The following is a 27277-nucleotide window of genomic DNA, read 5'->3' as shown; positions in this document are numbered from 1 at the left end:
TTAACAAATTTTTTCGTCATTTTTTCCTCTCCTCGAAAAATCTAGCCGAGATCCGCGGCTGTTCACGTGCATTTGTGATTTGTCGACTGTCCGACATTCGCACCAATTGCGTACCTATGATTGCTCCATGCATAATGCAACCGGTGCAAATACGGCACAAGCCACAACGCGACCCGCAATCGACAAAAAATTTTTGTATCTCATACATATAAACGGAATGAACAATCGTTGCAGCGCAGTAAGCGTATTATACAGTTGCACGAGACAGCACTTTCATTAATCCTGTAAATCCGCATTCTTTATAATAGGATGCTGGAATGAAGCTATAAATTTCTTACACGTGGGGCATTCCATGCAAATTTCACTACGGTTTCACCCTCGTCCTCTTGTATGAGGCCGGCGATTTTTTATATGATTGTGTTTTGACTCTCATGTCAGTTTTCTCGTCGGTTTTTTCAGGTCAATTCAAATTATCTAGATAATTAAATACATCGTGAGACTGAATTTTAAATCAATTCTTTGAAATTTTTAAATAGTGTCGATCGATACGTTGGTTTAAAAAATTGTACATAATTCAAATCGTTTCGAAAAAATACGAGGAGAAAACCAAGTGCCTTCGAAAGTAGAAAAATCATTAAAAAATTCTCCGGCTTAACCCGAGAGGTAAAGAATCAGACCCAGGTCGAATTGGCATGGAATGCCGTATACCATCGGGCCAACAGGGTTATCGGCACTGCAAATACTCAACTGTGCCGGGCAATTAGTGCACTTGTCATACTCGGCAGGTCTTCCGAAGGCCCGATCATTTAAAACCATTAACTACGTTTGCTGGAATTCGATTCGCAAATAAATTAGTGAGTCGTGTAATTAACTCAACCGTAAGTTGAATATTGATGCGATGCAGACCAAGCGGTCATTCCAGTGTGTATCAGCATTTTCGACGAGGTTTTCTCCTCTCGTTTTCTCACATTACGTTCAAATTTTCAAGAATTTTCGTTCGAAATAAAATTCGAGTTCGGTTCTATACGAATTATGTGTCAATGACTGACGATGCAGTTGACGTCTTAGGCTTTAGAGCATATACATATAAACATGGAGGTATCCTGGTGCAGTAAACGGCATAAAATGGGAAGAAGTAATCCTAGTTCCCTTCTTTATCTAACGTACCCGTAGAAAAATACTAGAAAAAAAGGCATCTAGTTTTTCTACGTCCCTTTCTTCGTACAAAAACAAACTCGCATTTTGTTTTCAATCAAAACAAATTAGCCGTAAGATCATTTATGCATTTCACTGAACAATACATGTCCGGAAGCGAACGCCTTGACCGATTCAATTCAAACAAACTCTGCGGGTCAACTTGATCCCTTCATTTCCGCTACGCGCGCAAGCCTCTCACGAGATAGAAGCGTGCGTGCGTGCGTGCGTGTGAATGTGTGCGAGTATGCTATATGCCGAACGGAGCCCACTATCTCTTTAGGAAATGGGCACCTTGCTCTGTTGGCTGTGACAACAGCGTCCATTTATGCAGATACCCGACCACTTCCTTATCAATTGTAATAGAAAAATTGGCGACTAACATTTCGACCTCTTTTATATTCAGATCGAGATGTATTGTGAGATACACGTTACTGTACAAGACACTGTACGCTGAAAAAATTCCATCCGTTCATACTTACAAGGAAGTTCCATTGTGTATAGTTGAAATAACTGTTTAAATATTGGTGATTATTACAATGGAATCATTTCAAGTTATTACACATCAGTTATGAATTCATAAATTTTCTAATTACTATATTTTTTCAAGTTAAATAAGGGCTAAAAAACAATTTATCGCTGTACTAAAAGAAAACGTAAAAGTACAGGTGACCATGATCAATAAGAATATCATCATATAATAAATTTTTCTATTGTAACTCCTGAAACCATCTTCGTTTTATACCCAGAACAATATTTCTCTGTTACGATAAAAAGTAGCGCTGTGCGATTAATCGATTAATCGATGCAGTGTTATTACGCAGTAACTTCGATTTATCAACTAATTGTAAAAACGATTAATCTAAACCGTACTATTAATCGATTAATCGCACAGCACTAGCAAAAGTTGAAAATACTTTCGAACTGACGTATAATATTAGAAATGCAGAAGGGCGTGCAGCGGTTTAAATTTGAACACCTGTTCGCCGAGAGTGTACCAAAATATGATTATAATTGCGATCCGTTAGACATATTAATTGATTAAAAACAATAAGGAACGAGACGGTAACGTGCATTGGGTGCTTCAAACTGCGATAAATTATTTTGCTAGTCCGCTTGTTATATGTATGATAAGTGTCAGTGACGTTATGACAGCCGACGATGCCGACGAACGACCCTCGTCTGCAGTTCATCGTCAACCTCGTCGTCAGAACGACGACGCGAGTGTCAGGCGTTGAAAATAAAAATCGGAAAAATTATTAGCCGCAAAGAAATAAAAGAATATAAATATAAAAAAAGAAAAACAATTCACAAGTCGTACGAATTTCTCACCTTTCTTATCAACATTACAAGGTAAGTTTCGCCCTGCGAAAGGGTCACAGATCGAAAAAAAAGGGATGAAATATGAAAACAACAGAAGTTATAAGGATGATATGAAAAATATTGATAAAAATCGTAAGAGCGTTTATAATTAATTATAATAAAGAAATGAGAAAAATATGTTTTTTTTTTTTTTTTTTTTGCACTTCATAAATTTATCCATCAGAATATCACGTAAATTTCCTCTCAGCGTGCAGTTTCAATAACCATCCAGCGCCGCATGTTTACTCTGATTACGATATTTTCCAACGCGGTCATCAACGTGCCTTTAAAGGGTACACGTAGTCGCACTCACGAGATTTGCACAGAACCACGACGTTTTACGCGTGCATAAATATTACATTTCGCCATAGATTATTATTGTGAATGTTGGCAGCAAATTTTCCGTTTTATATTATCCTTTTCTTTTTCCTCTTTTTTTTTTTGCTTTTGTTCTGAATTTGCAATTCCAACGAATCGGCCGCTTCTGCGTCGCACAACGTGGTTCGCTAGTCTATACTTAGATCCTCGGACTTTGCAGGGGACTTAAAGCTCTATGAGAAGCTCGTCCGCACGCGGTGCCGGAATTACTGTAAAAAAAGTGGTGCGTATATATTTGCAAAAACCGTCTCCGGATCGATTTTTGTACTATTATCATAAGTTTACTTAAATTATAAAGTCTTTAATTAATTTCCATTGCTTATCTTATTTTCGTATGTTCAATAATTTCTTTTTTTCATGTTTTTTTTTTTTCTAATTTAGAAATTTCTTGTAAGCCGATCTGCCCAATTTTTTTTATCAACAAATACGTAATTCAACAAACCTGTAATGTATGACCATAGATTACATACAGCAATAATAATTTTCCTTTGTCTATAATCAACGATTTGTCTTTGATTACTTGTTTGTTTGTTTGTTTTTTTTCATAATTCTTTCCTCTGCTAAGATAGAGCGTATAATTTATGCCTTTTATCACGGATTATGCAGATATAAACTGCCGCTCTAATATTCTAATATGCAAGTATATAAATAATACTTTTAATGTTCAGGGTGAGGAAAGTGTAAAAAAAATGTTGTATAATTGTATAGTTACCGCAATAATTTCCAACCACCGTTGATCACAATTTCAGCGATTCCTTTGCATAATATTTCTTGTTTGAACATGACCTAACGCAGAGGCTGTGCTCATTACCGTATCGTTGATATATCATATGATTACTGTAACACGATAATCCTATGATACGTAGATATATAGATATCAAGTATCTATACACCCGCCTCTGCGTAATTTTTATTTTATTTATTTATTATCGTAAGGTGCAAAATGCGGTTAAATTATAGTATAATTAAGCAAGACTTCAACCAGCTCGTATAATTTATGGAATTTGTAAAGGCAAGGCTTCATCATCATTACGAAAGAATAGACATGCATAAGATTTATTACATTTCAGACAAAAGATTTTCTGCAAAATTTGACGAAGAAAAAATTCAATTACGCATCAAGATAATAATAAGAGCCAAATAGAAATTCACATTCCAAATTATAGTTGAAATTTCCTTGTCACTAAAGTGTTGCAAACAGTTTGAAGTCCGACTTGGCGTCTTGTTACGAGCCAATTTTGTAAACAATAACTTTGAATAAATGGTGGAAAATGAATTCGAGGTCGCTTTTAAGCTTCGGTAAAATCAAGATTTTCTTTTCCTTACGTTTTGCACTGATATATGATATACCTACTTATATAAACCGATATAGTAAATAGAGTTTGTCGAAAAACAACCGCATAAATCTACACTTTTTTTCTATATTTGTCAAAGTTAATTTACCATCAGGCATGTTTATAAGTAAATGCGACGTCCTACCTCAATGTATATGGGCAAAGTGAATAAATTGAGTACGGACCGCTTGACAAGGCTTTGCTGTAAATAAATGTCGCTACCGAGTAATGTTTAACGTAAATTAAAATTAAAGTAATCATGTATATAGGATTCTACATTAAATTCTAGGCGCAGCTGTGAAAATTTTCATAAAATTTTGCGTGCAAATTGTGTAACCGAGCGATTAGCCTTTTTTTTCCCCTCTATACAGAGACTAGTGTTTTTTTTTTACCTCTCCGCGACGGTAAAAATGAATAAAAAAAATCGTTCAACGCATAAATCTACAAGCGATTACGGATACAATACGTTATATAGCAAGTCCCGGTGCAGAATCCGTAATTCAAGGCGATCTACATCCGCGTTATCCCTGACATTACATGACTTTACTGACAAACCAATTTATTCGTAATTATCCATTTATAAATCGTCAGCGGCTGCATGCTTATCGGCGTGACGTACTTCCGGCATGCATGAAATGCATCGGCTGCATATAATATATGCGTCTCCTACCTGATCTGCAAGCATTACGCTATATAAATTGATTATCATTTACCGTGATCATTCAATCGACTATACGCAGACCATGTCGTGCAATCTCATACCTATATACGCACACTTTTATCCAGTTTCCATTGAAATTAACAATAGATTAATAATTACTGTCATCAAACGGCAACTTTATACATATATATATATCACAGTTCAATAATCACAACATGAACAATAATCGAAGTTACTAAAAAAAATGAGATAAATATTTCGACCGCGTATAGAAAATAGAGAAAGAAAAAAAACACGCGACAATTTATTTCCCGTTAAAATTAGGAATGAAGAAAAAAAAAAAAAAAAAAAAAACAACGGGCCACTCGTGATATTTCTCGAAAATGACCACCACTTGTAATGAAATTGCTCGCGATTCTTGGTTCGACTTGTTTTCGTTTTTTACCCTGTACACCGTCGTGACAGCATTAAGTCATTAAAAACTTTTTCTCCATAATTCAGTCTCTCTATTCTGCTTTATAGCCATTGATGCGTATCACCACACCTGTCAATCCATGATCGCGTAGCATCTATCATCTGGATATACAAGGTGATTCACGAGGTGTTAATTCAAAGTGCCGACTGCAAATACGTTCTAATAAGTATACCGTACCTCGTACTGTATAATATATTGCAGGGAACAGCAGGAAATAGGTGATCTCGTTATATAAATTGCAATAAAAAACAAAACAAAACAAAAAAAAAAATAAAGTAAGGAGAGAATGTCTATGTCTGATATATTCGATTTTGTTAAGATATTTTCTATACAATTAAAACTTAAAGTTTCGATCTTGTCGGAAATAATGGTGATAATATAAATTTCGAACATTCGGAATCCCAAGTTACTCCAGTTAATTTTATAATGAAATTGCACGGCTGTAATACAAGGACAAATGTAATTTTTATTTCGAATTATTAATCATTTGTTCACTCTAAGAGCCGTAGACAAACTTCGGTCACAGCCTATAATTTTCTTCCGCATTTCGTACCTAAAACCATAATTATATACTTATAGAAGGGTAGATCAATTCACCAAATCAGTAATTCGCGAATATCTATATACATTACGCAAAAGTGTCCGTAGATTTTTGACAAGCGAAGTTTACCGGAATGAAAATTTCATTTAAAACTATTTTACGATTACGTGACGCATAAGTTAGTGATTGACGATGCAATCATCGGATTTAAACAATATTCCCAAATGATTAATTAATTGTAATTTGAAATCGATTCTGTTACTTGTAAAACATAGTTTTTTACTATGTAATTTAGCTCACTCTACCAAACTGTGGATAACATTTAAACATTGTACAATCTGCGAGCGATACGTGAACTTAATACTCGCATTATTCGAAAGGTAGAAGACATTCGAAAGATTTGGTTGATTGATCACAGGTGCAGGTGATATACCGATACACTTTGCGTAGCACGAAAAGTATGTACAATCACTTTCGCCACTACGTTATAGAGTGTCGGATTATTTCAAACATGGTACAGTTCCACGTGGTAACGATTTCCGATACAGTTTTAGCGTTTATCGATTTTTCATTTATCTATAAATAAAACAAACTGACGATTAGGGAAAACTTCGGAAGGTAATGAATAAACGATATTTGCAAGATGCACGAAGATCTTTAGCGGTTATCACGTCTCTTTAAATGTCACCATTTTTTTTTACGCAGGACTTTGGCTGATATCTCAGGAATTAATCTGCTGTTACGGTATCTAATTTAACAAAAGTAATATCGAACAACAACAAAAAAATCACGAAATCAAGGTCAGCTTGGAACGTGAAGTATACTTGAACTTGAAATTTATAACCAATTCTGAATTCAAACCTCACCTGTCTTACAATGAGAAACAAAAAACTGTCCCAGGCGAACGCTCCTTGATCAGATATCGTTGCACGTTTTAATAATTGTCACGACACGTTTTTGTCGCCAATATTTTTCCACCTGACAGCTCTAACAGCACGCGCTACATCCTTATAAGTATACATGTAAAAACCGCGTAGATCGTTTTGTTGTAAGTGTAATTCGTCACAGCTGCTGGACTTTGGAAGGGTACAACGGCGTACCGATTACGGAAGTTTATAGACACAACTGATAAGGCCCAATAATATTTCCGGTTACAGGTCCAGCTGCGTAAGAGACAAAAAAAAAGATCCGCAATGAAAAGAATGTCACCTAAGTGAAAATTGGAAAATAGAAAATATGAGCTGAAATATCGAGGCTCCGTTTCAAATCGCTAGAAAATTGTAAAAAATGACCTGACAGATTGGTTTGTGATTGAAAAAATTATTGTCAAGAAATTTCAGCGGAACACTTTTTTCCAATACGTCGTGATAAACGAAATAATTGCAATATTGGATTTACAACCGAAAAAAAAAAAAAATCCGTTTCGGTAATTTGGCAGCACGTAATCGTCGAAATGAGACGAACCATCGCAGAGTGAAATCCAACGAACCCGCTAAATTTTTAACCGTATTGAAATAATTATAGTTTTGGTTTATACGTGGGTGGTCGCAAACTAACAACACCGCTAAGCTGATAAATGGGGATCCAAGGTTAAATTCTTTTCATTTAGTAATCATCGATCGAAGGACAAGTGCGAGTGATTATTTACTCTGCAATTATTTCAGCATTTCGATCTACAGGACGAGACGAGCTGCAGTTGACAATCTCTAGGTATATACCTGCAGGGAAATTGATCGACGATCTATCTATAATGTCTAATGGCGTTGCCGTTGCTTCTTATCCCATTATTTGTATCTATACAATGGAATGAAAGTCGTACAATTATACGCAGGATGTAAACGTAAGATCGATATCGATTTGACATGTGAGCATTTGTCACATGCCACGGAAACTGTGATCGGTTTTAAGAATGAGTAACGAGGCGGAACTTTATAAGGTGTATTGTACGATATATGCACACTCACACATGGTCGAGTATTTGTATGCTAGCTGTTGGCAGAACCGCACGCATTTCGCAAGAAGGGATCTACGCACAAAGGCAAAGGGAACGCTAAGAACAAGTAGCTGCCGGAAATCAATGAATAAAATTAGATGAAGATTGTTGGAATATGTCTACGATAAAATATTTCGGTACGAAGTACTTCGTTTTTGCTTGTAGTACGAAGTATAATAAGGAAATTGAAAATTTCTTGAAAGTTTTGTAGTCTTTCCAAGCCTCTCGTAGTCAAAATATTCTATTTTATTCACGTTCGAATTACGCAAAAAGAATCGAGCATTAATTACTTAGTCGACCATTGTGCATAGAAATTTGGCGCTTCGTAATACCAATGGTTTTATATTTCCCTTTGTTATCTTTCTCGCCCAAATCATAGACTTATTTCATCATCTTCATCGAGACTTCGAGCAATTAGCAATTTTTACAAACCACAACCCGCGAGGATGGAAAAAAATTCAGTGTACATGCTTTTCGGAAAAACGGAAGAATAGAAAAAAGAAAAGACACGAATTTTCGCAACATCGACGTATTTCAATTTCTATAATCGATGAATACAATCGAGTTGTAAAATAGCAGAATATCTTCGTTATTATTATTATTTTGTACTGCAATGCAGCCGGTTTGAGATAAGACGGTAATGTTAAACATTTACACATACGTATACGCATACACTGAAGTACGTACTTCGCGTCGAAACAGAGTTGAAAGAGAAACGTGGATAAAATCATATTCCAAACCCGGAACGAGACCGTAATGGAGCCGAGAGGCTTAAGTCAGTCCGAGACAAACGTAGGAACGTTGAGTGAAATGCGTGTGCGAAACGTGCGTTAAAATTTGCGCGACGAATTTCTTGGGCATGAATTTTTGTTGTTGTCGGTTGTTTTTTTTTTTTTTTTTTTTTTTATGTTTTCCTTTATTTGCGTTATGTTTTTTCTAGGAAATTTATACACAACCGGGATAATACACGTGAATACGAACGTTACTCGAATAAGGCGATCCGGCTGCTGGTGCAGATTGAATTAGGGTGTGTCACCACGCTTCGCTTGCCATTGCAGCCTGTTATTCTTATCATTATTACGATATTGATAAAATAAAATTTTTCACCGGTGCAAACAACCGGATTATAATTCCGGCTCTCCGGCGACTGTGTATAGGTATACACACACACACACACACGCACATATATTGTATATACATATGTGTATGGCGGACATTAACCCGGTGTTCGATGTGATCCGGCCGAGTTTGTGCGATTATTAAACGCGTAAGAGCACGGATATTTTTTTTCTCGTTTATCGCGGGAAAACGAAGAAAATTCCGATTTTTTATTCGGGAGATAATTTTTTCATTCAGGTCTGGGATGAAAAAGTTTTCTGAATACTTGTACGTGATACGTGTTAAAGATTTTAGTCTGCTGATTCAAAATGTCAACTCCGTTTTATGAGTTTACGTAACACGTCGTGATTTTTTTTTTTTTTTTTTCTGGATTTCATTTATGCATGGAGAGATACTTTTCTCATGAATAACTCTATTGAAATAAATATTTTTGCTACTTTCAAAGGAATACTCTGGTAAATTCACGTTTACTTTGTTTGTATAAAGATTCAGACTTTGAAAATGTCATGACAAGTTCAGAAAAAAATACCTGGAATTTCTTCAAAACTGTTGTTTCTAAATTTTTAGAGGCAACCTGAAAGATCCTAATTTTAAAAATATTACCCAAGAAATGTTAACCAATTATAAAAACTTAGGGCGCAATATGAGTCTGAAAGTTCACTTTATATTATATTGGCGCTACTTTTTATGTTATCGTAGTATTGCAAAAAGGGGGGAGGGGGGGGGGGGAGCTTCTAAGAAGAAGGAAAAGAATTTTGGAGAGTATATTTTATGATATTACTCAAATTTATGCAAACATTTACGTCGAGATTTTTGTTGGTGCGTTGACGAAAATTTAAAAAAATTCTAATACGGTGAATTGTTACAATAAAAATTTAATACTGATCGGATGAATTTTTCTGTATTATATACAGAGTGAATTCCTAACGACTGCATGGTCCGTCGTCTACTGAAATTTAGTGCGCATGCGCTACCGTCCGAGAGTATCTGAGCGTTTGCCAGGACGACCAACCGTTATAAACTTAAGAAAAAAAATGTAGACAGTTCTTGCTGGCAGTTGTGCCCAACACCAACAACTGTCAGGATTTTTGAAGTTACATACATCGCGGTGAACTTGTTGTTTAAATTTATGACAGTTGGTTGCCCTGGCAGACAGCCGCTCTTGGATTGTAGCGCGTGCACTTTAAATTTTAGCAGACGACGGATCATGCATTTCTTAGGATTTCAACCTGTGTACAATACGTATGTGCAATATAGAATCGGTAACCTATCATTAATCCGTCGTCGAAAATGAACAATTAAAGTAATTGTTGGCAGACAAATTACTGCATGTAGCGTTTTACACACGACGAAGAAATAACCTGATACACGATTTTCAGAACTTTCAAAAAGGACCTTGACACGAAACAGTATGCATTTATAAAAAATAATTTTCTCTCTGGCCCTGCATTCATAAAATGTACGTACAGTGCGGTGGTTAAATAAAAAAGAAAAACGGTTCTTCTTTCTCAACAAACGATCAACTTTCTAGCTCAAGTTTAACAGGTCGCTTTTTTAATTTTTATTTCCCACTCATTTGAAATGGGAAGATTTGAGTCATCATTAAAAGTTAAAATACTCCTGAACTGTAAAATATTTTTCAAATTTATGCGCCGATCCTTGAAACTGATTTTTCAAGCTTTCCAAAGCACAGTTGCTCAGATTTACCTCAAAAGTAAAAAAAACGACCTGCTAGACCTGGGCTAGAGAGCTTATTTCTCAGGGGAAGATTTTTTACTATGAAACACTAATATTGGAAAAGATAAAAGCGAAAAAAAGTTTTTTTTATCCACTCTAATGTTCAATTCTACCTTTTAGGAGAAAAAAACTCATCTCATAGCGATAACTTATTATAACTGCAGGATAATTTGCTATTTCTAGCAACACTACTAGTCGAAATAATAATTATAAATAATAATAAAAAAACGTAATTAATGTATCTGGTACAAAATGTATTAGTTTTTATTGTCTTGTTACGGGTGTACGACGAAAAGGTGTATTAATGATTTCGTGCAGGGAAAAAGTAAAAGCAATTATCGAAAAGGAATAAAACCAAATATATATATATATATGATCAAGAAAATTTATAACAGAGAATATAAATTTATAATATATGAGTAGAGCGCTACGATAATTGTAGATAATTGCTACATTTGATTAATTGTAGCAACAAAGTTACATACGCACCTTGCGTAAAATTGTGATTCGAACGTATGGTGTAAAATAAAAAAAGAAGTAAATAAACGTATATCTGTGTATGAATATGCGATTGGTAAATACTTACCTCTAATTAGATATATCGGTATCAGATTTATCACCGTTACTAATTAAATAGGCTAAATCTTGTATATGTATATTCAAATGACACACGTAACGTAACGCGTTTCACACCTTGCTCGTTCAATAATATTTAATTCGTTGAATATATAAGGATCTTTTATATTTTATAGCCTTATGCGGTTGATTTGCATCCGACGATGATAATGCGTTTATCACTTAATCGCATTACGCACAAAGTTATGCAAATATATAGCGAATAGAAACGTTACGACGTATTTATTAATAAAAGGACGATTGAACGACAAGTTTTTGTGATAGCAAAATTGCAATCGCATATTATTGTGCTATTCGAATCTCGTGCAACAAACGGCAAACTTCAATTCGACCTTGATCTCTGAATGTTTGAATTTTAATTATAATATCATCAATGTTATTCACGAGAATGAAACAACAATTCCATAACTAGTATGCAATATTAACGAATCCTAACAAATTTGAATGACACAATTAGCCAAGATATTAGCGATGTGAGAAAATATTATTTATAATTAAAAGGTTCGACATCATTTCGAACCGTCCAATTATAAAAACTTTTCTCAAATTGTTCGTAACTAAGTTTATGTTGTTCGAATTTGCTGTGATCCATTTCCATTCACCTCCTTCTTTTTTCTTCGATAAAAATCTGAATTCCTTCCTCTATTGTGTTTAGATACAAAACCCGGCAATGACTTCTTGTCAAAGCCAATCGACTTTTTGTCCGCGGTCTTGGGATTATCCGATTACGTTTATAATGTACCTACTTAATATACATCTTACGTAATAGACGAATTATGACGACTTATGAATGAGGATATATGTACATGACATGCGGTTCATACCAAAATAACTCTTGAGACAGGATTTCCTTTCTCAATATGACACGTATTGCGCATATTTTGCGATTCGATTCAATTGAAAAAAACAAATTTTCCACCAAGTTCTCGCCTCAGTGAACGTTATAATCGCGACTGTCGATTCGGTTTCGCCTGATTAAGCACAAACCGTATTGTTTCACGTACAGCAGTACGTAGGTACTTTGCATTCGCGTTCGAACGATGATCCGGACTTGCCTCTCCTTTTAAAGTATTTTAAATGACCAACTGTCGATAAAAAATCATGTTCTGAAACCACGCTGTCTGTGAAGTCACTGCTGCGAGAATCGATCCTTGTGCAAAAGATCTTTTTTTAGTAAAACAAAAAGGCATATTCAGCTGTTGATTTTACATGGTGATTATTCTTGATTGATCTACGCTGCAGGAGAAACTCCTTATAAATACGCCAATTGAGCATGAAGTTCTTGAACTGGTAACTGGGCAGTTTTTAAGAAAGGGTAAAGTCGTGAGGAATGGAAAAGCGGACGGACAACAGCCATGGGAAATGTGGTCGCGACGTTTTACCTCCTTTTTCATTCTACACCTCTACTGCAATTGCCAATCAATTTCATGCATGTATAATATATTATATCTTATTTCTAAATAACGTAGAAAACAATAGTTTTTATCCAATTAAAAATCCTCCTGATCTACAGGATTTCTAGTCCAACGGTAAGTCTAAAAGGTCACTTCATGGCGTGTAACTCGTCCCATTTTGAATAGCGTCTAAAAAATTATCCTTATTCCAATTCCTTAACTTAAGTTTTAAAAATAATCGTTCAATACCGGTTTGACTTCATTTCATTGAGAATTCGTCTTCGGTTCATCGTTAAAGAAAAAATTGTACAAATTTTTCAAGATAATTTGATTTTTTATTTTGGAAAATTTAACGAAAAAACTGGAATAAGAATTTGTACTTTTTTACACGTTATATCTGAATGGGGCAAAAAATTAATATACTTCGTGTTAATAATCCTATACTTTGGACAGATTTTTTTGAACAGCAAAAACTAGTGTTCAAACTGTTCCAGCAAATAAGAAACTAAAAATAAAAATAACTAATTAGAGTATTATGTAATATTCTTTAGCAGACAAAGTCCGAGTCGGCTCTGGAACTACCGGTTTTGCGGATATTTTTTTTCCTCAATTCTTTCTCTCTTTGGCTAAAAAATAATCAAGTTCTCGGTCAGTATTATACAGAACGCCGTGACTGCCGGCTTTACAAGTGAAGTACTTTCGTTGAAATCACGTTCGTTCGTGTTTTATTTAGACAATTAGAGTTGTCTCTCTAGACTGGTCATACCCTAACCACTTGTCTGATCTGTACTTATATTGTTACTCACTTACCCACCTCAAGGATTCCGAGAGGCATTCAACGTGACCTTAAACTTTATATAACCAAACAATCGATACGTTCAGTTTTCGAATGATTTATCACCTATTGCACCACTCTGTACAATAATATATTTTACTGTCCAACGTAGGTATCGTTCGTTTGTTTCACGAGCTGCTGCTTACGGGTTTTTACCTCCCTGTTGATTGTTTTTTTACTAAATTTATATTTTTGTTTTCTTTATGTCACTCACATGCCCACCTCAAGGATTTTAAGAATCACCCAATGTGACCTTAAATTTTATGCAATAAATTAATCGATACGGTTAGTTTATGAATGATTTATCACTTGTTGCAATATCGTGATGCAGATTTGGAGAACTTGATGGAAAGGTTATAAAATGACAGAAACTTAAATGGGATGAAATTTTAGAGAGAAAATAAAAACCTCAAATATAACCCGATGAGCTTCCGCGTTAGTGGAATTGATTTCATTCGATTCTCGTGTTCGTTCATTTTTTCTTCGTCTCCTTTTTTTAAGACAATATCAAATTTGCAACTGCTTTATTTAAATCAGATCGTGATAAAAATTAAGCGGATATAATATCACGTTAATCCGATAACTTCCGGTCTCACTTTATCCACTTCAGCGATGTTATTTATTGGAGGGATAACAGTCAACGCTTGAGGATCGGTTGATTGAATAATGAAAACGAACACTTGGTCAGCGCAAATGGGGAGCATCCTGTTTGGCGCGTTGCTTTATATTTCCTTGGGAACTCTGCAAAGCATAATATTATGCAGTGTTCGTAAATGCATATCGCGGTATTAGAATATTATATCACTGTTCAATTAAGTAATTCGTTTTTAATTCAAATCCACATCTGCCAGTCTGTTAATTGTTTGAGAAACAATTCATGCCAAATCATTCAAAAATAAAACAGAAAAAAGTGGTAACGAGATGACTTTTGATAATTTGCTACCCAAAATCTGGTTCGCTTAATTAATCCCAGTTTAATCCACGTATTCTTTAATAATTACACGGTTGATTCGTCTGGCTCGTATTGCTGGACGTTTGTTTAGGCGCGTAATTTGTCCACCGCCATGGCGCCATGCAGCGATTATAAACCCGGATGAAAATTTTTTTACCTGCAATTTATTGCAAAAATAGGAACATTTTATCCGAAACTCTTTGGAAAAGTTCGAGGAATTATTGGAAGAGCTCGAACTAGAACGAGAATAAAGTTTGAATGGTGGTTAGTATGCAGTTCTTAACTATTTTCATTTTGTTGCAGCATGGAATCAGAAAATCTAACATGTGTGACAATTTTTTTTAATTATGCTTAATCTGACTGTATTTTTTGTAACTACTGTGATAGTTTGATGTTGGGGTAGCAATAAACTGACATTAAGGCTTTATTTATAAAATCTCTCATCACAGAAAGTCACGATATCTTCAAAGAAAAGGAGAATTTTCAGTTAAAATTTCAGGGCAAGTGGTCGAATAACAGAAATTTAATCTTAGAATTTATCGGTGAACATTATTTGCCTGCATTGTATAAGAAGATTGATTTTTGCACAATAATTACAGATCGCAGGTATTAAACCGATTACGGTTTCTTACTTCCGACATGATTATGTGGCGGAATAACAGGTTCGCATGACATGCCTGGTAATATTATAGTTCAAGTTGTCCTCACGCTATTAGAAGCCCAGCTGTGCAGGATAACCAGGTGATATGTTACACGGAAAATCTAGGTTACTCGTAATTCTATCAACTTAAACGCTGTTGAGAATTAATACATACGATGTTGAATTAGTTTGCGTTGATGAAGTTCAGGATACTTACTGTGTATTACATACGTGTATGAGGCACGATAATCATCCACGAAGGAAACATGTTAATTCCGATAATTGCTTGACAAACGACCGGCAAAAAGTACTTAAATTTGCAAATAACCATTGTAAGTGTAATATGGGACTTCTAGCAAAATGCATTGACATTATATTATTATTGCAAATCAGCGTATTGTATGAACCATCAGGTTATACGAATACATATTCTTCACTCGATATACGAGTTTCTTGTATTTTATACTTGGCAGATAATTTCAAGAACCGCTCAAATATTATTTTGGAATTACAAGAAGATATGGCACGAACAACTGTTTGGTGTGATTATAGTTATCAGCCCTAAGATTTCTGGTGACAGCAACGTTAAATTTTTTTTGTTTAGGTTGCTATTTTTTTTTTTTTTATCCTTTTATGTTTGTTTAATAAGGTCTAGACATACATTTCTTCTTGCGTCTACATCAGGCCTACCGCAATAGTAAGAAGAAAAAACGGTTACAAAGCTAATTTTCATTTTCTATGGAGACCAATATTATTCTGTTATGGTGAAAAATGAAAAGAGTTGAGTAAGCAGAGCTAGATATTTTCCCCGGTGTTCGTATGAAACTTTGAATCAGATATGATTGATATTCTATAAATTGTATAAGCATTATCGTGAGAATTGAACGAAGGTGTGTCAGCAATTAATATGTTGGATATTCGTATGTAAATGTTCGTTATTGACATACTGTCAACACTTACACATGATAATGTGACAGATAAATATCAGAGCAATCAAATTTTCCTAAGCTATTACAAACCAGGTGTAACATTGTGAGCTCACGGTAAATTGTGCATACATCTCGTACACGCGGCTGTTAATTAATCGATTCAGTTATCACTGCGCTACGCTAATCCGTTTTGACAAGTTGATTATTGTGAATTACGGTTATGTTATATGGACATAAGCAGCCAAGTCGTTCCATTTACAATATACGAATTTCATAGTCAGCTTGAAAATTTTTTCCACGATTTCTGATACCGGGTTGATTTTTTATCAAGTACACAGGCTTCGTTACCGCAGGATTTTATTTTTATTTAGCAGAACTATTTATTTATAAATGATAAAATGAAACGACATTCTGTGGTGTGACAGACGTAAAATATTACAGCTTTTTGATTATGTTTTCCGACACTAAGTATGAGATAGAAAGGTTTATGTCATAATTAATTGGGATTAATTGGTCTAAATGTGCCACTGGTAACCCTTGAAATTGAGGTTAGGCAACTAACGCGCAATGGCGCAGTCCATAAAATGAAGTTATTCGAAAGTACGCATGCGCAGGAGCGAAAGTGTGGAAAGTAGAATATTTGGCGCATGCGCCAAGCTTGTTTTTCCGCACTGTTCGGAAATCGGACACTTTATGCACGCTTCACAGGCTTCGAAAATTTAACTTTTTAAGCATGTGTTGGAAGAAATTTTCTTACAGTTATTTAAATAAAACATTTATCTTCATTTTACTCAACAATAACGAGACTAATAAGGAAATCATATTATTAAGTATTTGTTGAAAAAAAAGTGATTCCAATTTTCCGTAAGAAATCATCCTTCATATGTTTGTAACGTTGATAGAATTGTACGCTGCCGGAGGAGTTGAGAGAAAAATAAATTAAAAAATACGCACATACTAATAACAAAATTAAAAAAAAGGCCGCAGCACTTTCTGGCACGCACGAGTTGTATGCATTATAATAATGCATGCGCAGTCCAGCCTTCAACCGAGGTAATTCAAAAGCTGACGGAATGCACGCAATTCACTCGACGAATAAGAAAACGTATCCGCAGCTGAGGTTCGAGTCGTACATGCCTATGTATACATAAAATAACTATATATACCTATAAAGGCATAGGGTATATATGTATGTCCGCGCGTTATCTCGTTTCACGTTTGGGTCCTTCGAATAATACATGGTGTACCCCGTGCCAACTCGGCCAAGGCTCAGTCCTGAGCATTTCGCATTTAATTCATGCTTTTTCCACATCGTTATACGAATTTTGAAGAGCAGAGATATTTTTCAAACTTTCTTCGGTTACTTATTTGCGAAAGTTATTTTTATTCACCCTTTTTTTTCTTTCGCAAAATTACGAACATTATGCTGTATATAGTTTTTACCATGAACAAACTTAATTTTAATCCGTGGAGTAAAGTGTAATTAGTATTATGTTTATAAGCTATTTACCTGACTAATTTAAACAAACTTCACTGACTGAGTATCGAACGTTTCCTTAGTTACTTCAATGGACCAATTTGAAAATTAAGAAGTTATTGAAAAATTGCCATTTTCGATTATCGATAAACTAAGTAGGAGCACTGCCTGTAAAAAGTGAGTAAAAATGAGGGAGTTTTGGGCTTTGGACTAAAATATTAATTGACCTGCGGCTAAAAGGTACAGTATTTTCTCAACTGACCTTGGATCTATGACCAGCGACCATGAAAACCTTGTAGTACCAATTTTTAGCAAATTCTGTTCATCGATTCTCAAGATATTATCATTTTTATTTATTTGATTTTTCATAATTTTGTCATTCAAGTTAATTGGAAAAGTACTGAACCGGTTAAAGCCAAAACGTCTTGAAACGTCGCGATTTAGTACTAATTTTCTGTTAGCTCTTAAATCGCTGATCATTTCACCGTAAATAAGAATCCGCTGCTATAAATTTTGGAAGAAGATTAATTTTGGTTATAGATTATAGGGGTTGCAAATAGAAAAATTTCACCTAGAGGATCCTAGAGCTGTTAAATCTTCCAACACGACAGTGCGAGGCTCCGTGAAGAATGTTTATTTCTTTCTTTTGCTTTTTGATAGGGGAATATGTTCACAGGGTTGTTTTGTAGGGAATTAATCACAACGTTCTCTTAGGATCGAGTTCTCTTAGGATCAAGTCGTAGTTGTTTGAAAAGTGAAAGGATTTCATTCGGACAAAGTTCTGAATTCCGAAACCTGGTACCAGAAACAAAACTGATATATTAACTAAAAACTTACTGTGAGAAAAAATTACACCTGCTTGAATAAATGAACGACTTCGAAGTACGTAGGTCTAAAGAAAAGAAATTAATACACAGAGACTTATTTGAATAGCACAAAAAAAAAATTGGAGAAAGATAGCGAGACGATTATTGTCAAATGATAACGTGTGTAATAAGGTAACATAATACAGAATAATACAATGACGCTTTAACAAGGCGACGTAAGCCTGTATCATGTAGGAATAATCTGTGCTAGAACAGAACAGAGTAAATCGACATATTGTGAATCTAAATGTAAAAATAAACGTATTTCTTCGTCACTCTGGCATTATTGTTTTCAAAATTTGTGTGATAAGTTGAATAATGTATCCTTGGAGTTATCGATAGTACCGACATTGTCTCTAAATTGAAGCGTCAAATGGAAAATGGGAATGGCGAAGTCGGTATAATCGATCGACCGTGAACCAAAATCTGCAAACTGAATCGGATTCACAAAAATTAATGATCGACGTTTTCAGGCCCGTGATTCCGAGTTTCAGCTTCAGATTGTGAAACTCAAAACGGCGTATCGAATGTCACCGTCAAGAATTATACAAACAATAACAGCATTCATTTAAAAATCATTGTTACGTCATGAATAATTGTGATATTTCTAATGGGAAATATAACGGAATTTTGCGCGATAGAAAGAAAATTATGGAATTTTTGTTTTCATATTTATTTCCGGTAAGATTTTTCGAATCGGTAATTCCAAACCCAGTCATAAAATTGTATCCTTCAAATTTATATGGATATATTACAACAAACAATAACGACAAAACTTGTTAAAGGTATCTTGATTTTTTACCGTATCGCAAATAGTAGGTATATCGCGTACCAAGTGCGGATTCTATTCTAACCGCAAGCCACACGCTGTCAAACATCGTCAGTATCCGCATCCGTATCACGCACGGATATTTTTTGTAGCCTACGCGGAAAGTCTGATACGAAAAGCACTGAAAAAGTCACTAGCAGCGCTGAAAATTGAGGTTAGGTAACTTGTGCTCGACGACACAGTGCGTAAAATTGCATGCGCCGAAGAAAGCCCTAGTGTGTGTAAAACAGAGTATTTCGGTTGTGCGCATGCGCCAATCTTTTCTTACCGCACTGTTCAGAAACGGGACGTTTTACACACGCTCCAAAGGCTTCGAAAATCTAATCTTACAGACTGAAATGTTGCATAAAAATCACTTTTTATCAACAAATTTGAAAATCGAACTGCGTAAATGCACATTTTCCAATGGTTCATATCGCGTGCGTAAAACGTTTTCGGCGTCAATATACTCGCAGGCCCGTTTGATTCGGTCGAAAGATTCAGTTCCGGTACAGAACAGTGTCGCGGCGCCCTGATTCACCTCTCGAGGACGCAGATTAACGCAACTCCTTTGGCTGTCGTCCAGCAAAAGACATGTTTCCCCATTTCCGTATCCTTACGTGGGCGTGTAAGGTCAGCCGCGAGTGTAATCTCCGCGGTGATCTCGTTAGCGAAACGATACCAGTCGAAAACTATAGCCAAGCCTCGTCCTTTAACCTGTAAGAATGGCTTTTGCCGACCGGCTTTAAAGCCTATATAAGCGAACGCCTCATATCACTCGCCGCAGTGCAACATTATTACCAATCGCGACAACACCCGATGCGGAGGAGTTTAATTTTATACATATATCACGCGGGGAGTTTTTCCTATTCAAGCTATCTCGTATTTTCGATGAAAACACTCGTTTCGACCTGCGTAGTTTTCTTGTATTAATACAAGACTTGATGAGACTAGTGAAAGTGACTTTGGCAGTTCCCGCACATCTTTCCTATTGTTCTTCTAAAATTATTTATTATTTCCTACTTTTTGCCAACGCCTTTCCCAGTTTTCCTCTATACAGTTTCAACTTGGTTCTTACAATTTGAAAATGGAGGCTCAACTCGTATCAAAAATGCAGACAACCACGCTTCGAAACAATGACAAGCGACAAACTGACTTCGCCAAAGATGCCCCAAGAATATCCCGATACTCGGTAAGAGGCTGTAAATATTTGTCTACATTTCTGATTTTCATCCTTCATTTAGTCCGTTGAAATATTATCAAACGAACTCGCAACAGCATCGCTAATACCTGCTGCGGGATTTTAATGTACACTTTATTAAATCTCTGCCTCAAACTAATTACTAAATAATAACCGCTACACGAGGCATCCTAATGAAAATATAATCCTATATTAATAAACGACGCTAATCCGCATTGTTACACCGTAAATCTGCTCAAGTAATTTTCATCCTGACGGAGAATAATTCGCCTTACTTAGGAGAAAATTAAAATTTATAATCTGTAATCCTTGGAAGAATAAAATTCTAATCAGTATTAATATTCTGCAACAATTTCAACGCAACTATAAATATTCAATCCAGTACAACTGGAAAACTATAAATCTGATTAAAAGAAATAAAAAAAAATACTGAATGGAAAAGTTTCAGCTTCGAGTAAATTTCAGAGTCGCAATATGTAAAGAAATATAGCGGCCCCTTAAAGTATAAGGAAAAATGAAGGTTCAAGGACAACAAGTAGGTACAGTACAAACTCGACGACAACGAAGTGCACAATCGAAATTTATGACATTAAATGATTTCTGTAGATTTCACAGGCCGAAACAAGGTCGAATATTGACCTGTAAAATCTGCAGACATCATTAAATGAAACAGAAAACATGGCCATAATTTTATTACATTTTTTTCATTATTTTCACATCTCACATTCCTGTTATGCAACTGAATTTGTTAAAATACTGGAAGGCAGAACTCGTCAGACTAATTTTAGAAATTTTCAAGCTGATCGGAAGTAAGCAGATTGCTTTTTGATTATTTACCGACAAATTGAAAACAGAAATAAATTAATTCAGAAGTTAGTATGTGATTTTTTCACCACAAAAACGTCACTTTTCAAGCTTACAGATTCGAACTTTACAAATCCAAATATGTTTTCCGTTCGAAAATGCCAATTTTTGAGTTATGCCACTGTCGTCGCCGAGGTGAAAATATCGATGCAGAGTGCAATTATATTTTTGATAGTTAAAGCAAACGAAATAAATGTAAAATTGCTCGAAATTAATTACAACCAACAAAGCTTTCCTGAAATTCGAGATGTACATTTTTTTTCTACTTCAACATTATTAAAGATATGCTAGTTTTAAAATCTTTCTCTTATAACAATCCCGCGCAAACTTTGTACAAAATCAAATCTGTCACGAATTTTCGCCTGTAAACCTCATCTATACTGCACTTGCAACTATAAATTCGGTTCGTTCGAAAATCATTAGAAAAAATTAGATAATTTCTGCTCCTTCGTCAACAATTGAGAGATATGTACAGAGACTGACAATACTTGACATACCTGTTTGAATGAACGTTTCAGCTGGCGGACAAGGCTTCGTCGAGGGGGGAAATGGACTACCATTTCAGAATAATTACCGCCGAAGACAAGGAGAACGTTCTGAAATTCCTTAGGCGATTCTTCTTCAGAGACGAACCATTAAATCATTCAATCCGACTGATTCCCGATGGAGAGAACAGCACCTGCGTTGAACTAGAAGATTACAGCATGTCGAGCATCGACGACAACCTCAGTATGATGGCAGTTTCCGCATCTGGTGAAATTATAGGGGTATTACTCAACGGTGAGATATTACCGCGAAATTACGCATTCGCGCATATTTCTGCAGCTGTGCGAGGCAAAAAAAAAAAACAAAGAAAAAAAAACCAACAACCCAAAGTTATACCGTGTGTCCATGAGGAAAGTGAGCACTTTATGCGCGTGCGTCAAATCGTTCGAATTTTATTGGCCGACAGTTACCGCCTGATTGACCAGCCGACGCAAGAACAATAGCGACTGTCGGAAAATATTCCTAGGAGCCCACAGCTACGGTGGTTCCTAGGGATATTTTTTAACGACACGCATAAGGTGCTCACTTTCCTCACGGACACACGGTACAAGCGACGAAACTGCGAAAGGAAAACTGATTTTTTACTTTTTGTATGTGTATAAAGTAGAGAATTCAAAAATAATTAGGTCATATTTATTTCATTTTCGTTATAAGTGATAATTGCAAAAGTTCTAGGGAATTGCATAAATATACTTTAGCATTAATGACGTCACAGAGTAGCTTCTTTTCAACATGTTGTTTCAGATTATAATTTGTTTTGAATTAAAAAACAAATGATATTTCCAAATTATTACTTTTCACCACCTTTGGTGATATAAGAAAATTATTTATTAGTTTTGGTCGATAATCACTTTTTTCACACCAATTTCAACAAATCTTTTCGAACGTTTTCGAACCTCCAGAATTCGAAAAACAGGTTTTTAGAAAAATATCGGTCTATCCGTGAAACTCCCGCGATGACCTCAAAAACGACAATTTTCCTGTAAAAACGTTTACATTTGGCTGTCTAATGTTAAAAATTTTCTACTCGGCTGTTTTCGAAATCATCTCTTTCCTTTTCACGGTGATGAAAAGTATCGCGAAAAAACTATTTTTCCGGCTGATTTTTCCCTAAACTACTAGAGTATCAAAATAAAAAATGTAATAAAATTTCCCCAATCGTTCATCCACCTAGATATTATTTTTTTTTATTCTCACATTTATAGTCATTGTTCACCGAAGGAAATAGAAAAAAAGTATAATTGTAATTGTCTCAATGAAATGCAATATACCTAACTTGGATATTTATTTATTCCTTTCTCGTCTTATCAGGAGTTATGGAACCGCCCACGGAGGGGGAGCCAGAGTACGTAACGAACTGTGAGAATCCGAAATTCAAAAAAATTTTGAAACTCTTGTGTCACGTAGACAAGAAAGCTGGCCTGGCGAAAAAATTCCCCGATCAGAGGGTATTGGAATTGAGAATAATTTCCGTCGACGGAACATGGAGAGGCAGAGGTGTGGCCAAAGCGCTGGTGGAAAGAACAGAGTAAGTAGCTGGGCAAAATGATGCGTCAACACAATCTCGAATGTAGTATAAAAGAAAAGAATGATCGTGCGTTGGAAGCGTAAAATTTATTGTCCGTCAAATCAACCGTCCCCGCAAATATAAAAAATTTAAAGTAGTTTTGATATTAAGTATTTCCTTCATCGCTGACTTCCTAAACAAAATTTTACTTGCCAATTTTACGGTAGAAAGCACGAATAGAGTGTTTTTTGATATGATGAATGATTTGAAGCACCGACTTCCGTTGATCCGTTCGGTAAGAACAGTAAAAATCATTGACCCAAATCACTATATTTATAACTTCAGTAAAAGGAAAGTGGTTTTTATTTATTTATAAATGCCTTGAGTTGATTTATCATAAATATCACATCGCTCTAGCCATCCGACAGTTTGGTACAGATTCTTGCATTTCTTTTTCTTTTATATTTATGAAACATAACAGAATGCAAAGATGACCAAACTTGCAGTTTCGAAGATTTTCACCCACTGCGTTGTTTCTAATGTGAGAAAAAAACTCACAACGTACATTTATTAATGCATATTACTTACAATTTTGTTTCTTTCTTCGTTCGTCCAGAAATTTGGCCAAGGACCTCGGTTTCGACGTTTTACGATGCGATTGCAGCTCTTTCTATTCGGGAAAGTTGTGTCAGCGACTCGGATTCGAAACCACGTACGCCCTTCCATATGCCGAGTACGTCGACGAAGATGGAAAGCCAATTTTTACACCATCTGATCCACACGCAGGAATCGTAACTTACGTTAAGAAAATCTAAGATCCTTGCGTACTATAGTTCGTCGTAAGGATCTCGTTCAAACTAACATATATTTAAGCCAATTATTATCCAGCAAAGTGCCCTTCGATTCCTTTGAATTTATTGTACAGGTAAAATGTTAATTATTTCCCACATACTTTAAATTAAATTATTTCATTACCATCATTATTAATATTATTATTATATTATTGTTATTGTTATTATTATATTATTAATAATTCAATAATTTATAATAATTGTACATAAGAATCTGTCAATTATACAATCACTGTGACTGCAATTGAAGTAAGTACTAAAAATTTACAAAAAAAAAAGATATATTTTAAGTTAAATGTTTTTCGCTCAACAAAGTGCTACACATACTATTCATTACACCAGGGATGGCCAACCGATCAATCGCAACAAAGCAAAAACAAATACATGACTCTGTCAAAAAATATTTCATTTCATTCTGTGGTAAAGATTTGAGATTGGTAGATTGTATAGAGTGTGGACAATAAACAGTAGATTTCGGGTCTCATCAAGTTGGCCAACTCTGTATTATAAACTCCAAGAATTTCACCAGCAGTACCACAGAAATTTTTGAATGACGAAGTTGAAAGAATAATGTCAATTAGTACTCGCCAGAGTAATTACGTAGGTATTTTATTAAAATTGATTCTGCACAACGTTGTGAAAAGTTTTATTCAACTTTTAACCAAACGCAAAAAAAAGAATATTTCTTAATATATACATATGTATGTACACGCTTACATATACGGTTAAAATCTCTCTGTATATTTCAATTATACAATCATTTTACTGTACACAGGTATAAACCTATTATTTGTAACATAAATGGACACAGCCTGCAGTGTAGCCATGTGAGGTATTAAGCGACGGTTAAACAGTAGAGAAAAAAAATATAAATTAAAAATGCAGTTACAGCCAGAACTTCATTTTTTTTTTTTTTTTCGTTCGCTTTAGACGTCTAATCCATTCACATGCTATACCTAAATTTTCTCTAAATCTGTGGCTAGATTTGTATCTACATTAACTAGTGCTTTTTGCCTCAATGACGTTTCGGTCGGTAAAACAGATTATTTCGTATTCTACTTGGTTTTCCAAAAATTCGTTACCTACTTTTCGTTTCCTAAATCATGAATCCCGTTTCGAAGGTTATACTCCTTCTGCAAATATTCTATTTGTTCTTCATGAGTCCTAGTAGCCATCGCGGAGCGTGATCTGTCATAGTTACCCTGGATTTCAATACTACGTCTTTTCAAGTAGTTTTGACTTCGTTTAACAGAATGGCGGATTATCATCATTTCCATTGCAAGTACCACAGAGGCAACTGCTATGCAGATCAATGCTATTGTCAAGTTTGAAAAACGTCTTACACCCTTTATTCCATAGTAATCATCGTGAAATTCAGTTCTTCTTGGATTATGAGCCGCCTTGTATACCGGATCCTGGTAACTGTGAAAAAATATAAGCATAAAACGGGTGTGGAAATTGCAAACCACATCAGGTAAAGTCACAATTCCAAACATAACTTTCCTTATTATTTTTAGAATGAAGATGATGATGGGAAAAATTTCACTAGAAAGTGATTCCAAATGTAAATAGGGGATAATATAATCATGAAATTAATTCTTCAAAATAAAAATTAATAATCCTTACACTGGCTCAGCATCGTAGTCAGTTTGTGCTCTTCTAGGTGAAGCATATGTGTATCCATATCTTAATTGATTATCGTATTGTTGTCTGGTATGAGCCTTACTCAAAACTTTGTAAGCCTCGTTTACTTTTACAAATTTTGCGTGGCTGCCACTGTCCCCTACATCAGGATGAAGCTGAAACAATACTATGGTAAGATAATTCTGAGGAGGGAGTAGGTTGAGCTGCAAGAATGATAAAATTAAAGCCAATGTATTAATTGAAATACAAACCTGAGTGGATTATTAGTTGTTTCGACGACTGACACATTTACAAATACCAATAACCGTTCACATTTGTATGGCAATCATGTCTTTGAAATGAATGTTAGAGACGAAGAATAAAGCGGCTTACTTATGTTACAAAAATCATATCAAACTTTGACGGTAAACTCACTTCTTTCGATAGTTTTATAAACGCTTCACGGATTTCTTTTTGCGTAGCATCATTTTTGATACACAGTGAATCATAATGGTTAGACTGGTTCCTAAAACGTAAACAAATTCACAGTTTGGAATACAGGCAGTGATCATTCGACGTGGGAAGTTGAATAACAGCCAGACTAGGATGTGCAACATAATATAACCTCCATTCGTCGTAGTGACATGAAGTTTTAATTACGTAATATTCGCCATACCTCACACTTCCATAACATCGGCAAAGAAAAAGAACGTCTCGGATATTTGAGCCCGCAATTTTGTACATTTTGACTACTGATCAGTGAACTGATCTAGAATTTTCATAATATCCACTGCACGAACTTGACGGCTGTCACATGGCGGCCATATTTGACTATGATTTAGCCACTCCAACGTTCGTAACGCCCTCTGTCACGAAATATATTTCCCGAACTAATTTTCGAGATTACTGTCGGTACATAGATTCACGTCGGTAACCGAGCAATACTTTGCCGTATTTCAGGGAAGCAGCGTATCCTTTGTAGTTGCATTTGTGGAGATGGTGTGTGCGAAAGGCACAAGAGTCCAAAGTCCCTAATTGCGCACATGCGACAAATCGTATTTTCTGCGCTATCATCTGTCAATTTTTATAAGCAAAAGTCGACTTTTAAGCACTAGTGCTCTTGAAAGCTACAAAGTAGTACAGAAAAATATAAATAGCGACTGACACGCGTGTACTGGCGATGCACCTCGAAAATTAGTTGAAAAAGATGCAGAAACATATTTCGTGTCGAAAAAAGATACAAAAAGTGCGAGCGTGGGCTCTCTCTGCCAGCTTTGACGTAATATACTTCAGACTTCAGAACATAGTCGCGAATACGGTCTTACATACGAATAACTTGAAATCGAAAAATATC

General features: G+C 35.3%; 2 protein-coding genes across 3 annotated transcripts; one reads left to right on the top strand and one right to left on the bottom strand.

The window, feature by feature from the left end:
* The first annotated feature begins 2389 nt into the window (after window positions 1-2389).
* On the top strand, window positions 2390-24433 carry LOC124412829 (arylalkylamine N-acetyltransferase 1-like). Of its 2 annotated transcripts, none has more exons than XM_046892979.1 (4): window positions 2390-2547; window positions 21915-22176; window positions 23254-23470; window positions 24066-24433. In XM_046892979.1, the coding sequence occupies exons 2-4, from the start codon at window positions 21945-21947 to the stop codon at window positions 24262-24264; spliced, it is 648 nt and encodes a 215-aa protein (XP_046748935.1). In that variant the 5' UTR covers window positions 2390-2547; window positions 21915-21944; the 3' UTR covers window positions 24265-24433. The 2 variants fall into 2 exon arrangements, with proteins under 2 accessions (XP_046748935.1, XP_046748934.1); XM_046892978.1 differs by lacking the exon at window positions 2390-2547 and adding an exon at window positions 20122-20523.
* Window positions 24434-25020: 587 nt separating this feature from the next.
* LOC124412873 (dnaJ-like protein 60) lies at window positions 25021-26731 on the bottom strand. Its single transcript, XM_046893060.1, has 4 exons — window positions 26600-26731; window positions 26359-26449; window positions 25927-26099; window positions 25021-25722 (listed from the first exon to the last, which is right to left on the bottom strand). The coding sequence occupies exons 1-4, from the start codon at window positions 26665-26667 to the stop codon at window positions 25383-25385; spliced, it is 672 nt and encodes a 223-aa protein (XP_046749016.1). The 5' UTR covers window positions 26668-26731; the 3' UTR covers window positions 25021-25382.
* Between the last annotated feature and the right edge of the window lie 546 nt (window positions 26732-27277).

This window comes from Diprion similis, chromosome 12 (assembly GCF_021155765.1).
Source record: "Diprion similis isolate iyDipSimi1 chromosome 12, iyDipSimi1.1, whole genome shotgun sequence".
Taxonomy (NCBI): Eukaryota; Metazoa; Arthropoda; class Insecta; order Hymenoptera; family Diprionidae; genus Diprion; species Diprion similis.
Note: the sequence above shows the minus strand (reverse complement) of the source record. Positions and strands in the feature narration are given on the sequence as shown.